Source organism: Candoia aspera, chromosome 3, assembly GCF_035149785.1.
Source record: "Candoia aspera isolate rCanAsp1 chromosome 3, rCanAsp1.hap2, whole genome shotgun sequence".
Classification (NCBI taxonomy): domain Eukaryota; kingdom Metazoa; phylum Chordata; class Lepidosauria; order Squamata; family Boidae; genus Candoia; species Candoia aspera.
Window position 1 is genome coordinate 92,979,105 of NC_086155.1, and position 17,677 is coordinate 92,996,781.

Genomic DNA, 17,677 nt, shown 5'->3' on the forward strand with positions numbered 1-17,677 from the left:
GACTTGCAAGATTCTGTTACTGTAACCCTATAATAAAAGTAGTATTAGCATTCATAACTTTGGTTCCCTTGTCTGGTCTACCTCATAGGGCTGACACCCAGGCTTTCTATATAAATTTGTTGTTTATTAAATCAGACTACTAAGTCATCTTGTTCACAGAATTCATACATTATTCTAAGCTACACTCGTTGCCGTTGCCTAACCTTAATACACTTAACATATTCTGCTGAGTCAAATCCAAACAGTGTTATGACTGGTTCAGATATTACATTAGACCATAATGTGGTTTGTTTGAGTTTGGCTTGGTGTGTTGTAGACCTCAGCCATTGTGATTTATAAGCCATGATTGATGGCTAATTTATTTATTTATTAAACACATTTATATGGCCATCCAACTCACACACGGTAACTCCGGGTGGCTTACAGAATTAAAACCCACAGTACAAAAACCCATCAACCCCCCACCCAATGATGTGTTAACGCAAACAGTTGAGGCTTAGCATGATGTATGAACACAAAGGTGTCCATAGGGGAGGAAGGGGTGTAAATGATGTGTGTATGATGATATGGTCACGCAAACATTGTAACTTATGGATTTGAGGATGTGTATGTTGTCATTTGGCATTCCTACATTTTGCCGCAGACACAACTGTATGAACTGACACTGTGTGGCAGTGGCTCTCCAGGGTTGAGGCAATTTTTTCTTCCAGTTCCATCTCGAGATCAAACTAGGAAACTTATGCATTCGAAGAATATGCTTTACTGAGCTCAGGCTGACATTAGGGTTCAGTGAACTCAACCACAATTTGATCATGCAGAGAGAATTTTGGGACTGTTTCTATGCTCTTCCCCTTTGTATGCCTCCTTTTTCAAAATTAGCAATGTTTACCATAATGTTTGAACTGGGTTAAGTAATATTTCCCAAAGTCCTATTTTACCTCCCAACCCATATTTAAAAAACATTAAAACATTAAAAATTTTCCATTCTGGTTTTGGGAAGTAAAACTAGTGTTTGTATTTTGCCTGATTCAGAAAAACCCTGAGCACTAGGAAGAGAGAAAAAGAAGCAGAGCTTCGAAAGGAAAGGGGAGGAGAAGGGGACGAGGGGCCCTATGCACAGAACAGGGCTGCCTCAGGGCTGCAATCTAGCACATGCACAGTAGAACAGAAGGGTTTGGGGCGCGCTGTTGTGTATACAGCATTTACATTCAGGATTAGGAGAAAAGACTTCTTAATCAGAAGGCTCTATTACAAATGGGTTTTAATCCTTGTAATTTTTCATAGTTAGAAAAGCAGGGGAGGATCTGGAGTCACAGGTCAAGTCCTTTTTGCCCCTTATATGTAGAACCCTTTATATAAATATTTCCTGTCATTGCTTAGTGGCAAGAGAGTTCTCGTTCCTCAGCAGAATGATACAATTCATACGGTTCTCTTGTTTCAAGCCATAGCTAAGGAAGCATGTAGATCAATCGGGGCAACCTTCAAGCTGCATGAGGCTCCCAGGTTCCTATTTTGGACTCCCAGAGCTCCAAAAAGTGGACAGGTTCAACATTTTAGTATTTTTCCCCATTTTGGGGAATACTGACAGTTTTAAGGAGTAAAATTGGTGCCTTGAACTTTACAAAGGCTTAAGACATCAATTTCTCCCCTTACCCCACAAATAAAACACATACACATGCAGACCACTGAGGCAGCTATGCACAGCTCCCAAGGCCTGCCCCAAAGGTTGCCCATCTCTGCACTGATTTGCTGAGCCAATCCTCATTCTCAAATCTTCCCAATCCTTTCGGGCCCCATTCTCAATATACATTGTAAAATCTTAACCGCTCTTTCTCCTCTTTTAATTAAAACATTAATATTAATGTTTAATTAATTCAATTAATGAAATATAAATTTAATGCATCCTCCATGTTATGAGGTCCCATCCGCTGCAGTGCAGCCTCTGACAGGCAGGTGAAAATTCTGCACCCCTGCTTTAGGTTATGGCAATTAAAATAATGGGCTTGTTCTGTAAATGCTACAAACAACACCAGATTTCAACTTATTCCCACCTTCAAACTATGCTCTTTGTCTAGGAGCAGTAAAGAAATCCTATATTTTGCAGATAACTGTTGGCACAGAAAGTGACAAGTGTTATAGAAGCTGAGTTGTAATATCTGCTCTACCATCTCTGACTAAATAAATTAGCACATTTAATTAAGCAAGAAAAGAGATTGTAGCACTTTTAAAAAGCCACAACTTTGAAGGTTGAATGCAATGCTATTAACTTTAAGGATTTTTTTTCATCAGAATGGAAAGAGGCCCTTGCAGCTGTATAAGAACTTCCATTATCCCATATGCAAATAGAAAGGCATGATGAAAATACGTTTTAGCATATACTAATTTTTCAAATTTCTGCATTCTAGGACTAAAACTCTGAGATTCAGTTGATATTTATAATTCCAACAGTCATTGAAATGATATTGTAATCTCTGCCATCTAGATTGGCATTTTAGAGTAAATATATCTCACCTCAGGAAAGTATTCAGTATTCATTGGCAAATGGCTGCTATTGTGAAAAAAAAAAACCTTGTGCCAATTAAACAGATGTATTGGGAGGGTGAACTATTTGAACCCCAAAATGAAGTAAGGGCACTGAGTTTTACCTGGGTAGCACTATTTATAACATATTCTATTTATTCAGGTTTTCTCTCCCAGCATTCTGATATATTTATTTATTTATGTCTTTGTCATATTTTTATTACTGCCCATCTGCCCCACTTGGGAGCACATGTGTGCTTACTGTGGGCACAGGTATGTGTAATTTATATTATATTTTACAACTTAAAGAGAGATGTGGAATGAGCTGGGATGTAATTCCTAGCATTACAAAACAGACTTGGAAATTATTAAGACTGCAACTATTGACATGCAAGTCAGTAAATCCCACTGAATTCAATGGGGATTATTTCTGAGTAAACCTATTTAAGATCATATATCTAGATCTATTGGACTTAAAGATTCCATCATTTGCACTAGATGTTAAATGAATAGCAAAAGATATATACTGCAGCAGGCTGTGTGAATCCAGCCAACTTTGTATGTGAATCCAACCAACTTTGATACCTGACACCTGACATACAGCCACCATTATGTAACATATGCAAAATATTTAAATTCAGAATGTTGCTATATCTGTAGTTAGTGTTTTAATTGTTCTTTTCCAGCATGTAGGAAACATTGCCTATTGGCTTTCTTCATATTAAGTCAGAGAGAACCATACGCTTCTTAAAGATAAGAAACTGGAGGCTGGAGGGAGGTGTACAGTCTGTTTAGAACTGCTGCTGTTCAACAACTTAAGAAGATAACATGGATAAAAAATATAGAGTGTAATAGCACCTTTAACTGACTCATTACAAGAAGTGTGGGTTTCCTAGGCAACAGCCAGCCTACTTCCCCACACGCATGAACCATGTAAGGTGATAACTAGCTTTCCATACCAGCAAGAATTATATTTAAGCATTTGATCTGTACAGAAACTGGCTCTAAGTTGAAGAATTCTATATATCTAGAAAGTTGTATGTTAGTATAATTCTGCTACTTCACAGGATGCTACAGCTATTTTGCTGTATCTAATAACTCCCCCACTATAATTGCTACCCATTAAAATACATAGGTGGACAAATAACACTCATACGTGTACAGCTGTATCTGGATTGCTCTTGAATGAACGAAGATTGCAGCACACAAGGGTATACGGCACATTCAACAACTGAATGGGATAGGGCTCCAGGGATGCCCCCAACTATTAATTTTTTGGGGAAGGCATGGACGGCACCCCAGAACCTAAACCTGGGGCACTACAACAGCATAGCTTCTGGGATGCTGGAATACAGGCATCATTCATATATATATAGGGATGCTGGAATACAGGCATCATTCATATATATATAGGGATGCTGGAATACAGGCATCATTCATACATACATACATACATACATACATACATACATATATATATATATATGATTTGCTAAGAATGAAAAAGAGTCTGGATACTCTCAGAGATTCTGCAACTGCTCTTTAAAGGCTTGGAGGCATTTGGGAAGTGGGAAGTCAAAAATGTCATCCAATGTCTCCCTCCAATTTTTAAAAACTTCTATATAAGCACAGTAAACTTATATTTAACAGTAACGGAATGTGCAGCAATTAGCACTGAAGTTTTAGAGCAGGACTGAAGGATTTGAGATATAATTGCTAAAAAAGGGTGTAGGAGGGAGAAATTCTACTGTCACAGACCTTTTTCCATTTAGGCAATAGAAAACTTAGCACCTGCTAAATAGGTTGTCCATTCAGTTGAAAATAAAATTAAGTAGGGAATATTAGTCTACAATTGGTGGCAGCACCTAGTTGATCATGGCTGGGCTAAAACAAGAAGCGGCCAAACACTATCAGATCTGCTTAGTATTGGTTAGTAACATTTCTAACAGGAAATCCCAGCTATAGACTAGACTGGGGAATGATGTGTGAGATGAGGAATAAAATGAAAGGCTTGTGGAACGAGTGACTGTCGTCAGCAACCGCTTTAGCTCTTTTCTCCCTTTGTAGGAATATACCTGGGTTGCAAAGCTTCAAACGATCACTAGAGGGCAACAAGAGACAGTAAACTCTGACCTTCTGCTGCTCTCTAGCGGTCTTTCCGTTTCATGCAGCACAAGTAACTTCTGAGCTGCTTCGGAAAAACCGGGAATTGGCAGGCTTATCCAGAGAACCAAACGTGCCTTTGTTTGCGTCAGGCGGTTACAAAGAAAACTTGCCTACTTAAAAGTACGTGTTCACATTTTATTCGGAAGTATCTGCAACGCCCTACAGTTGCTCCCGACTCAGCCCATGTTTCCAGCAGGAACCGGAAATGAAGTCTGTGAAAGAACAGCCCCTCTTCCGCCCGCAGGAGAATCCGAGGCGCTGTGATGACGGCTAGAACGGCAGCAAGTGTTGTGATGCGTAGGTGGGAGGACGTCCCGGTATCGTGTATGCTGGAGGACGAGTTTTACAGTTTAGATGATTAAGGAAGTCTGAATCGCTTTCCACGGGAAACCGGGTCCGTCGGTTGCTGCTGCTGTAAATGCTTCCATTGCTTGCATGCTGCCTTTTCCATTGGACCGCCACTTAGCCTTTTTGGTCGCTATGTATCTCTCTGAGGGGATGTGCTAGGAGAGTATCGGAATCCGATGGAAAAATCGTTTGATGACAGATCTATGGGGTGATTTGCGGTAAGTTGGCAAAGATTTTTCACCGGTTAGAGTTGGAAGTTATTTTTAAATTAAAACTAAATATCGAGTGGCCTTACCCTAGTTGCTTATATTTTTAGCATTGCTATTTTCCCCTTTTGCAATTAGCTGCCTTGACCCTGACCTGGGGGTAGTTCTCCTTGTGTTCGAGAATCACACATCACATTCTTGATTAATACACTAACTGCGGTGTAGATTTATGTGCACAAAATACGATTCGTGGACTTCTGTTGATTTTTATTATTTTTAAACTCACTTGTACATATATACTTATGTTTTCCCATATGACAGTTTCAGAAAGAAATTTTGGATATTTCTTTTCAACAGATTTAATTTCATTTTACATTTAGGTTTAACCCCATGGGTCCATTGTTGGGAACCTGGCTCTGTAAGTGGACCTTGGATTTGGTTAGAAACAAGAACAACAACATAAAAGCCTAAATCTGCCCACCCTGCTTTAATTCACAACAGCATATATTGTGTACCTTTAAGGTACATTAAGATAGCCTTTTGGTTTTTTCCTCAGCAGTGTTATTTTATAAATGCTGTAAATCAAAACATAAGTCCTGTGATAACTGTGATAGGTGTAAAATTGGGTAATAGGGTAATTCATGGCAGTTCTTTATGATTTTGATGCTAGTTATTTCTTCTTTTTTCATGGAAACATCTTTTATAGAAATTAAAAGAGATATTAACTGCTACACATAATCTGAATAAACACAACTGCTCTCAAGCAACATTAGTAAAGGAGAAAGTCAAAAGGTGCAGGCAACCTTTCCCGTTTTATGTCTATCTGAAAATGCGGGATCAGCAGTTTTCAAGGAACAGAACTCTAGTTTTAACGAAGTTCATTGTCCATTTATTCTGTGTCAGTTTAAGAGGACAGAGAATAAATAAAGGCTGGAAAAGGTCAGCCTGGTTGAGATTTTCTTTCTTTAATTTCATAGAAAAAGAGCCAGTGAAGCAGAAGGGAACATTTGAGCCAACATGAGGGTGTACTGATTTAGTCACTCACCATGTAAACCCTATTTCAGAAGCTCAGCGGGGAAAAACTCAAGTTAAGACAAGGTATAATTCAGGACAACTTTTTGATGGTTAGAACTGCATTTAATATTGGGAGTGGAGGAAGTACCAGAGTGGGGCTTGGAGCTGCAAAAAAGTGGGTAAAGAGTGGGGCCTCAGTTTTACTCTCTCTCTCTCTCTATATATATATATATATAGTATGTGTGTATGTGTGTGTGTGTGTGTATAATATTATTTTACTGTATCTTCAGTCAAAGTGACCTGGATTACAACTGTGTTGATCTAAGCAAAGGGTGCTTTCTATTTGAAGGACAATATGTTTGGGTACAATACTGTTTTGCTTTAAGAAACAACTTTTTAAATTTTAGACAAAACGAAAGACACTGGGACAGAGTATAGAGATTATATTATTAACTTAGAAACAAATGTTTGGCTCAGTCACTTAAACTAATACAGAACTATGAACAGTGTCCAGAGCAGTAGAGGCTGCCTTGCATTTAATGGCACAATGTACTAAGGGAACTTTTCCTATAACCTCAGTCTTTGCTAGTTAAAATTTCTAAATAGCCATCACGGTAAAATTCCCAGAGTTAAGTTTTATTTCTCAGTGTTGAAACTGGAGCCTTTGCAGCCTTTCATAGCTCCATAGCAAACAAAAAAAGAACCAATCCAAACCTATGTGCATTGTTTCCATTGTCCAAAAAAGTATAAGAAATGTAGTAGATGGACTTAGTAAAAAAACTCTGAGCCTCTGGGTACCAGGTTTTCCTTGTAAGATTAAGTCAGTCACTTCTATACTACTTTTCTGTGTTACTTAAATGCTGTAAAACGATCCATGAATTTCAGGTCTAAATAACTCTTAACACATGATACAAGTAATAGACTCTAACCACAACTTACAATATTCCAATTCAAATAAACTTGCTCCTGTGTAAATGGAGAGTAATCTGTTCTGTGATGTTCCTACTGTCCTTGCTGAATCATTTGGAAATATTAATTTGTCAGAAGATGGCCCATTCTAATTATTGTACATTTTCATGATAGGTTGTTGAAGAATGTTTGTTCCCAGATCTCTTAAAGTCAAGAGGAATGCTGTTGATGATGAGTGCTGTGTAGCTAAGAAAAACAAATCCTCCCACAATGAATCTGCATCTGAAAAGGCTACAGAACTCAGAGATTCCAAGTCTGACATAAAAGATGTAGCAACTGTTGAGACTGATTCATTGAAATCAATAGAAGGACACACTGTCCCACAGATATTTTTAGATTCAGCTCTGGACCTTACTGAATCAGAGTTAAAAAACAATGAGGACCATTGTGTTACAGAAGAACCCATAAAATCTTTCAGTAAAACTCAGCGCTGGCCACAATCTGGAGAACCTGTATGTGTGGTCTGTGGTCGGTATGGGGAGTACATCTGTGACACGACTGATAAAGATGTCTGTAGCTTGGAATGTAAAGCCAAGCACCTTTTACAAGTCAAAGGGGAGGAGGAAAGCTCAAAACCTACTAAGAGTGAAAAAGCCAACTCTCAGCCTGCCTTCCTTGATGCTGCTTATATGTATGAAGAAAATGAATTTCTGTTAAGCCTTCGGGATGAGCAGATTGAAAGTTTAAAACAGCAGCTGGGCATAGATGTTCAAGGGCAAGGAGTTGCAAGACCAATTGTTGAGTTTGAACATTGTGGCTTCCCAGAAATTCTCAACAGCAATTTGAAAAAAGCAGGCTATGAAGTCCCAACCCCTGTCCAGATGCAGATGATTCCAGTTGGGTTGCAGGGCAGGGATGTTGTGGCAACTGCTGACACAGGCTCAGGAAAAACTGCAGCTTTCTTGCTTCCTGTTATAATTAAAGCTTCAGAAGAGGTAATGTATATTCATTGAGAGGATCCATGTTTACTGAGAAGAATTTTTCAGGGCATTCCAAAGCACTGCTCCTTGAGAAATTCTGCATAAGATCTTAAGACATGAACATGTTTTGTGGAAGAAAAAAGGTTAAATTTTTTGATACCTGGGCATTTGAAATATTGATAATTCTGGAGACTGGATTTTTTTTAAAATGATCACAGGATAATCATTGTAATGAAAGCACAAGCAAATCTTTCCCATGTTCAAATGACTCCTTTCCTTCTGTGTTTATTCCTATGGCTTCAGTTCTTCTCTGGCAAAAAGAATTGCAAGGCCAAAGGAAATTTTGCTAGCCTCGTTAATTTTTTAAACTAGAATTTAAAATTAAAGTACTGATAAGAACAATGTAAGAGGACTTTCCTTTCAAAGATGCAAGAAAAATACATTAAAAAGGTTTTATAAACTTAAAATGCTGAGCTGTTTTTGAGATGAATGAAAGGCCATTTATTGGGACAGTTAAAATTTATAAGAATTGCTGATGATTTCTGAAATAAATAAAGGGCGCCAGTTACACCCTTTCCTGGATTGGGAAGCCCTTTGAACAGTCACTCATGCCCCTGTTGTCTCCCATATAGACTATTGCAATGCGCTCTACATGGGGCTACCCTTGAAGAGTATCCAGAAGCTACAGCTGGTCCAGAATGCAGCCGCGCGGGCTATTTTTGGTGCCCCTAGAAGGGTGCATATAACACCTTTACTACGCGAGCTGCACTAGGTCCCAGTCTGCTTCCAGGTCCAATTCAAGGTGTTGGTTATCACCTTTAAAGCCCTACATGAGGGTCTGCCTCTTCCCCATCACATCAACCCATCCCATCCGATCATGCAGAGAGGGTATGTTGCGGAACTTGTCTGTAAGAGAATTCCATTTGGCAGGGTCCAGGAAGTAGGCCTTCTCTGCAGCAGTTCCTGCCCTCTGGAACATCCTGCCCCCAGAGGTGAGGTTAGCCCCATCGCTCCTGGCCTTCCGGAGGAACCTGAAGACTTGGCTCTGCCGCCTTGCTTGGGGTGGGGAGGGGAGTAGTTCCGCTTGGGGATGGCTAATGCCCTAGGGTGCTTCTCACACACATGGACTGAATTAGACCTTTCTGCCACTTGGATTTTATTCTTATTTTTATATTTATTTATTAACTGTAATTATATTTTTATATTTTATGCTTATTGTTTTAATTGACCACTTTTATTGTAAACTGCCCAGAGTCCCTCTGGTGGGAGGAGATGGGCAGTGACAAATTTGATGAATAAATAAAATAAATTAATAAATTAAAATTATCAAAATACTGCGAACTTCATAGATGATTGCATCTATTTGTTATGCATATGCAATATAATAATAGACAGAGTTTGCAGAAAGTTTCAGGGATTGGACTGCCTTTACACAACTCTTTTCTAACAGTAAGAATACCTTCCATCAGTCTTCCGAGAAATGCATTTTATTAATTTCTTGAAATTCTGCTTTGCTACTAAAAAGCATTCAGAATAGATTTACTGCACAAATTACAGTTGATAAATAATAAATGCCAATGGAGAAATGTATTGGGTCTACCTATCCCACAAATTAGTTTGCATGTGCTGTTATTATGCTGCAACTGACTGCTGTGCGCTTTCTTAAAACTGAATGTGTGTAAAGGTACCATAGGAAATTATTATACTTGATGTAGAGAGAGACGGAAGATTCAGCTATAGTGTCAAATCTGTGATGGCTCTTTGATACATGCATACCAACATTTGCAGCCATCAAATACTGGTGCAGCACATTACATCTGCAAATGTCCAGGGAGGGGATGGAATAATGGTATGTGCATCATCACATTATTATACAAATGATGCTGCTTGTTTACTTATGTCAGACATTACATACATTAATCATTTGTGTGATGATATCACAACACACATGTTGTCATTTTGATATCATTGAGGCATACATGTACAGAAGTTCTCTGTAATGGATCACCTGCTTGCTTTCACTTCTGCACTTACGGCAGCATGTAAATGTATACCTCCCCAGATCCTTACAATACCCAGAGACTATTCACTGACATCACCAGGTCACCTATGGATGAAGTTGATGCTGTTGGGATGATTTGATATAAATTAACCCCTCTTACATTTTTTTTATCTGAAATCTTTAATGAGAGTAAAAATCAATAACTTACAGTTTGTTTTTGTGCTTTTTAAGACAAACACTCTATCCGCTCTTATTCTGACACCAACAAGAGAATTAGCTATACAGATAGAGAAGCAAGCTAAAGAGCTCATGATTGGTCTACCAAATATGAGGACCGTTCTGCTGGTTGGAGGATTGCCTTTACCACCCCAGCTTCATCGCCTGAAGCAGAATGTGAAGGTAAAACATGTTATGTTCTCTTCTTAAGCATCTGAAACAGCAGTTGATGCAGTTTATGTTCAGAATGGCATGGAAGTCAGAGAACTTGATTGAAATGTTGCCTCCGTTTTGTTGGCAAGTTCCAGAATAGCAGATAATTTCAAAACTGGACCAGAAAAAGAAGAAGAAAAGAAAGCTAGGGGATAAACTTTTTTCTTCTCATTCAATCAATCAATCAATCAATCAATCAATCAAAACTTTATTATGAGTGACAGACCCAGACTTCAAAAAACAAAATACAGTATTGTGTACAATGTAGCATGTGTAATAAAAAGGCCTGTAATTGTGCTTAATCTACTTGGCAGTCAACCACACATGAATTCTACAAATACAAACTTTGCAACAGCAAGAGTTATCATGGGGTCTTTATCTGCCAAAAGTGTCTCAATAAAAACTAAAGCAGGCGGTGATCCATGATTCATTGCTTCCATCTTTATAAAGACAAAGCCTTTCAGCATAGAGGATTTTGTGATATTTATCCTCCAGCATTGCTGATGGTAATGCAATTCCTTCTGGGATTCACAATTGTTGCTCAAAGAGCAGGTGACAGTTGTGGCTTGGAGGGCCTTTGCACAGCTCCATCTTGTACCCCAATTGCACCCATTCCTGGATCGGGAGGCCTTGCTCAAAGTCACTCAGACCTTAATCTAGTGATTGGATTACTGCAATGTGCTCTACATGAGGCTGCCCTTGGTGACCACTCAGAAGCTTCAGCTGGTCCAGAAGGCAGCAGCACAGGTAGTTCTGGGTGTGCATTGGTATGCCCGCATAACATGTCTACTCTGCAAACTGCACTAGTTACCCACACAAAGCAAGAGTCTTGAATGAGATCTCTTCCCCACTCCCAACCCCTTGAGCTGATCAACTACTGAAAGCTGCTGAGAGATCAAGGAGAGCCAGGATGGATGTACCATTTCCATCTGGGTTTACCATAGGTCATTAACAAGTGTGATCAATGCTATATCCATACTTTGTCAGGTCTCAAACCCAATTGGGAAGGATCCAGATAATCCACTTCATCCAAGGCTCTTTGAACTGTAGTGTGGCACCCTTCTTAACAACTTTCCCTTAAAATGGAAGGTTGAAGACAGACCAGAAGTCATCCAGCACAGTTTGTTCCACAAATGGTTTCTTAACCAACCTTAAACCTTCTTAAATGCAGACAGGATCATTCCTTCTCTCAAAGAAGAATTCACCACTGCTTGGATCCAGCCACATACCACCTCCTGGGAGGCTTTAACCAACCAAAAGGGGCATGGATCTAAAATACAGGTAGACACATACTGTAGGTCCAAGGACTCTGTCCTTTTTCTCTAGGCTACTAGGATCAAACCTTTCCAAGATAACCACATCAAACCATGTCTCAACCAACTCCCCAGGACCAGCACATCCAGAGTCCATCTCCAAGCGAATCCAAGTGATTTCATTTATTTATTTATATTTATATTGCAAATTCCGTCACTGCCCATCTCACATGAAGTGACTCTGGGTGGTTTACAATAAAACTAAAAACAAATACAAATTAAAGTACACTAAAAAAACATATTTCTTAAATACAAATATAGATATACAGTAAATATAAGTATATAATATAAAATCCGAGATGGCGGTATTAACAGTTCTTAATTTAAATTTGTAAATTCATGAAATCATGAAGCCTCTTTAGGGCACTAACCACCTCCAGAATTGGCTTGATTTTATCTGACAAACGCTCTGAAAAAACCTGTTTGCCAAGTTTAAACATTTTCTCACTTGGGATATTTGTTTTAATAAGTCTGTTGGAATCTTTAATGGCAATGAATGCATTTATTTTCTATTGTTTGTATTTTCCACCTTTATTTTAGGTGATCATAGCAACACCTGGACGGCTCCGAGAAATTCTAAAGCAATCCTCTATTCAACTTCACAATATTAAAATTGTAGTCGTTGATGAGGTAAGTGTATATTATTGTTCAAAACAAGTTTTTGGATAGTCATTAGTGTAATGATTCTTCTTTTGGGGGTGGAGATTGAATGACTCTGCTTCAATTTGGTAACTAAGCACTGTAGGCCATGGTGGGCAAAATATTACACATTTTTAATATTGTAGTTTGTGCATTATTAGATTGTTTGGGTTAACTTGGCTTGAAATGTAATCCAGTAGTATCTCTATTTTACAACAGCTCTAAATTACCTCTGAAGGTTTTCTTGTACTTGGCAAAGAGGCAGCTGAGTATGTAAAAGTGTTTACTTTCACCTACTTCAATGGTCTTTTTTTTTCCAAATTTCAAAAAACTTCCTATTAACTTCCTATGGGCTGTTCAACCTAATTATTGTTAACAGAAGCAGTGGGCAGAGCAGAGACATAATTTGAGATACTGGGAATATGTGCTGTGTTCTTCAAAGAAGCCAGTTACTGTAATTCTTTTTTTCCCCCCCCAAACCACTATCTAAAACAGTGCACTTTCTCTGTATGTGGACTTCAACTCCTGGCAGTCATCAGCTGGCATGGTTATTGTTAAGGATTCTGGGAGTCAAACTTCACACAACCAGAAGTAGTCAAGTTTGAGAAGTGCTGATCTGAAAGTCCAGATAGATGTTGATAATGAATGTTAAATACTGTTTTCTCTCATCTTCAAAAAGAGGGGAAAAAATACTAATGAATCAATTTGTTGTTTTAAAATAGGTTGATACCATGCTAAAGATGGGCTTCCAGCAGCAAGTGTTAGAAATTTTGGAAAATATTCCCAATGATCATCAAACCATTTTGGTGTCAGCCACAATGCCTTTGAGCATCGAACAGCTGGCAAACCAGCTTTTGCAAAATCCAGTGAAAATAACAGTTGGGGAAAAGAATCTGCCATGTTCCAATGTTCGCCAGATTATTTTGTGGATAGAAGAGCCTTCCAAAAAGAAAAAGCTTTTTGAAATATTAAATGTTAGTATCCTCATGGAAAGACAACTCTTTGTTTATTTTCATTCACCATAGATACTTGGGAGAAAATGAGCTAGAACTATTGCTGTGATCAGTTATTTTCCTGGGAACTGGAATTAAAAACATAAATCTATCCCTATAAATTGTCTTGGGCAATTTCTCCGCTGAAATGTTAATAGTTTCAGTCTTACTGGTTACATTGGCTTGCATTACTGTAAATATGTCTGAAACTGTGATGGTGGAAGCTATTTAAATTAAATAACAGCTAGTATTCAGTGAACTATGGCCAGGCTCCAAGAAGTTTCAGGTATGTTTGAATAGAAACCATACCATGCTATACTGTACGTTGTTTTCACAAGTGAGTTAAAATAGTTTCTATTGTGGCATGTTTCCTTGATAAAAAAACTAAAACACATATCCTTTGGGCTGTGAGAATTTAAGCAGCTCTTTTGATTTGGTCAGATTTATTTTATTTTGATTTATTTATATTCCAAAGTTAGTCACCGCCCATCTCACTCACTTAAAATTACTTGAATCCTCATGCAATTAAAACCAATTTATAAAAAAACTCTGTAGTAATAGAAAACGATGACTATTTGCATTTTTTTACTTTATGAAAAGTATTTGAAACATTACTTCAGAGTTACTAATATTGCAAAATAGTTGGATAGTTCTTTTACTTCATTTACTACTGCTAAATCTCACACTATTCCATTCCCTTTGTTTTGGTATATATTCAATCTTCCAGTTCTTACCTTATACTCAATGTGGTCTCCCTGCCCTCTCCCTTCTTTTTTAGGATAAAAAACTCTTTAAGCCTCCAGTATTGGTATTTGTGGAATGTAAGTTGGGTGCTGACCTTCTGAGTAGTGCTGTTCATAAAATCACAGGTTTACAGTCAACATCCATGCATGCTGAGAAATCACAGTCAGAAAGAACTGCAATATTACAGGTTTGTAAGCGTCTAGAAACTGGCTAAAGGAACTCTAAACCAACAGTTCCCAAAGTGTGAAAGTGAAAGTGTGAAAGTGAGACACTTTCAGGAGGTCCCCAAAGTCAAATAAATATTTTAAAATTCCTCAGTTTTAATTTCCAATACAGTAAATATCAATAGATATAACCCACAGAAACCAAAGCTCTTTAGGGTTTCAGTAATTTTTAAGAATGTAAAGGGGTCCTGAGACCAAAATATTTGAGAACTGCTGCTCTAGACACAGTGCAGAGCTATTAGGTAGAGTGTTTGAGATTTGAGATTGACCCCTTAGTAAGCTTCCTTTTAAATGCAAGTAATTTTTCATGCCATGAAATATATCTGAAGTTTCATTGTGTTGGCTAGAGAGTAGCTATGGAATCAGGTTTGGGAATTTATGTTCAGAGGAAATGCCTCATGGGGAAAATGCTTTCAGTTTTATTAAAATAGATAGGTACTTCTTTTTCCTTATTGCTCAGCTATTGTTTTTTTAAGTATTTTTTAAAAAATGCATTCAGAATTTTTACTGATGCCATTGTAATTTTGTAAAAGTAAATTTCTATTGCTGAAAATAATGTTTGTATTTGTCCTGTGCTAGGGATTATTGCAAGGGAAATATGAAGTTGTAGTAAGCACTGGAGTCCTTGGGCGTGGACTCGACCTTGTCAATATTAAATTGGTTGTGAATTTTGACATGCCATCTAGCATGGATGAATATGTACACCAGGTAAATATACTTTCTGATTTAAAAGGCACAATGTAATACTGGAACTTTCAACAAAAAGCAAGCCTCATTGCTCAAAAGTCCTACAAAATGCTTGATGATACAAAATGGAGTGGGGAGGAAGGACTTTTAAAATTAGAAGCTCTCTCTTGAGTTACCACATTTTAAAGACTGGCTAAAGAGGTATGTTCTGGATCATGGTTTAAGAATAAACAATGAATTGTAGTTTTCCAAGCACATTTTGAGAAACAGGTAAGAGGAGTAGCATTCATTTAAATAACTTCCTTATAAAAGTGAATTAAAATACAGTGAGCAACCTTATTTTGGTATGCGTCAATTACTCTACGTATCCCGGCAAAAGAAAAGCTGAAATACCGGAGCTGATCATGAAACTTGAAAATGTAATAACAATCAAAGAAAGAGTAGAATGAAATGTGGTCATTCCTGAAAGAGCCTTGGTTTTATTTGCAACCCAAACCAATCACAGCTCTTCAGTTATGTTTCGATTTAACATATTTATTAGTTGCTTTTCAGCTTTTTAAATTTTGACAATAGCATAGAAAATAATAGAAAAATGCAGTTAATAATATTAACTCATGGTAAAGTAATACTATTCCTAGCTGTTCACTGTGGCTCTGCTTAGAGACAGTAAATGGATTATTTGAGGCGGAGAACAGTGATTTTTCTTTTTGTGCACAACTGAAACTTCAGTAATTTTAATCGTTCATAATTAGATATGTATTATATATGCCTATAACATTTGGATCCTTGTCACTGATAGTTCGTTTATTTTAAGTACCACTGCTTTTTTCTTTTTTAGGTTGGAAGAGCTGGTCGGCTGGGTCACAGTGGAACTGCAATTACATTTATTAATAATAACAGCAAGAAACTTTTCTGGGATGTGGTAAAGCGAGTTAAACCAACTGGCACTATTCTTCCACCCCAGTTACTAAATTCTCCATATTTACATGACCAAAAGCGGAAAGAACAGCAGAGGAGCAAAGAATCTCAGAATGATCTTGTAACTGGGGATAATCTTATGGACATTATTAGGAAACATGATAAAAGTACTTCTCAAAAGTAACAAGCTATACTCAAAAATATAACCATTTTATGTTAACTTGTTTTATATGCAAAATTTTAATCCATTTCTATGGATGTGCTTCAATAAAAAACAAGCATTTTGTAGCCCTATTCAAATGAGAGAGCTAAGCAAGGTGTTAATTTTTTTTTCATTTAAACTGATGCTTAATCTTGGTTAGATTGTATTTTACATCTGATAGTTTATATGTCTCCATTCTTATAAGATATCAAAAGTGCCATTTTAGTAAGAGAACGGTTTTGTTAGGTTGAGATAGTGATTTATTCTGAGTCATTTTATATTTCATTAAGGGCTTAGACCTCAGGTTAAATGGCAAAATAATATGTTTTTTCACTGGCTGATTTTATTGCAGTATGTGTAGAGAAGCAGAGATCAGGAAATCTCATTCACTGTTACCAGATATTACAGCATTCCACAAATACAATTATTTAGTCGGGATTAACTTTTTAGTTTTGGCAACCAAAATCCCGCATCCTGTTAAATCTCAGAGGTAGAGGTGGTTTTTGAACAGACATTATCTAATTTACGATGTGCCTGATGAACTGAGATGCTTTGAGTGTGCAAAATAAGCAGTTGCTTCTGCATTTGTTTCTTGAAGTGGCTGGTTTTAGAACATGGAAAAGCAAAAGAATATAAGAAGATGGAGGAGTGACTGAAGTATAGATTAAAAACAATAAGGCTCTGCCAGACTTGAACTTAAATTAAAAGGTAAATTTAAGTTCAAATTCAAAAGATGTTGAGACAGGCAATGGGTCAAGTACTTCTGAAAGGTAGTATTTGTTCAGTTGTATCTGTAAGCAGGGATTAAGGGGGAGGCAGATTGTAGGTGGGGATTAATCTTTTTTTCTTACATGTGATTATTTCCAGTCCCGGTTCAGACTGAGTTAATTGGGTGCATAGATTCAACTCACACATTTCAGATTCTTTGTCTGGACAGGAAGGGCCTCGAGACAAAATTGAAAAAGGACAAAAAGATCATGTGATTCTGAGCCAACTATTCCTTACCCCTGTCTGAGTCTGGGATGGCTACAAAGTCACACTAGTAGTCAAAAATCTCTGGAATGAGTAATTGCACCTTTTGGTTTTCTGGTTTTGAAATAAAAAATGTAAAGATTATTGGCTACCTGGCTGAGCAGTAATACACCTGTACAGAAGAACTGCAGGATACATGTTTAACACACATGTAGTCCTAACTTCAGTCTTGGGTATCATTAGTTAACAAAGGAAGATCAAGAAGAGATTCCTACCTCCCAAATCTTTGGAAGGCAATGTTCAGCCAATAGTGGGTATTGAGCTAGATTGGACTTTCCCCATCTGGGTGCTTGCAAGATAGGTGGATATTAACTGCTCAGATTTTCAGCAGGGTCCTGGGAATTATATCTGC

At 37.7% G+C, this 17,677-nt stretch overlaps 1 protein-coding gene across 2 annotated transcripts; it reads left to right on the forward strand.

The window, feature by feature from the left end:
* Positions 1-4,937: 4,937 nt before the first annotated feature.
* DDX59 (DEAD-box helicase 59) lies at positions 4,938-17,416 on the forward strand. 2 transcript variants are annotated; one of them, XM_063298378.1, is made up of 8 exons: positions 4,938-5,034; positions 7,338-8,158; positions 10,377-10,544; positions 12,428-12,517; positions 13,249-13,500; positions 14,297-14,449; positions 15,066-15,194; positions 16,012-17,416. In XM_063298378.1, exons 2-8 carry the CDS (start codon positions 7,349-7,351, stop codon positions 16,273-16,275), a joined length of 1,866 nt encoding a protein of 621 aa, XP_063154448.1. In that variant the 5' UTR covers positions 4,938-5,034; positions 7,338-7,348; the 3' UTR covers positions 16,276-17,416. The 2 variants fall into 2 exon arrangements, with proteins under 2 accessions (XP_063154448.1, XP_063154447.1); XM_063298377.1 differs by having other exon boundaries at positions 4,946-5,252.
* Positions 17,417-17,677: the final 261 nt, after the last annotated feature.

Bases quoted from the DNA above. Each gene is read 5' to 3' on its own strand.
- DDX59 (XM_063298378.1), top strand. From the start codon at position 7,349: ATGTTTGTTCCCAGATCTCTTAAAGTCAAGAGGAATGCTGTTGATGAT. The intron at 8,159-10,376 runs GTAATGTATATT...GTGCTTTTTAAG, and splicing joins TAATTAAAGCTTCAGAAGAG to ACAAACACTCTATCCGCTCT. The intron at 14,450-15,065 runs GTTTGTAAGCGT...GTCCTGTGCTAG, and splicing joins AAAGAACTGCAATATTACAG to GGATTATTGCAAGGGAAATA.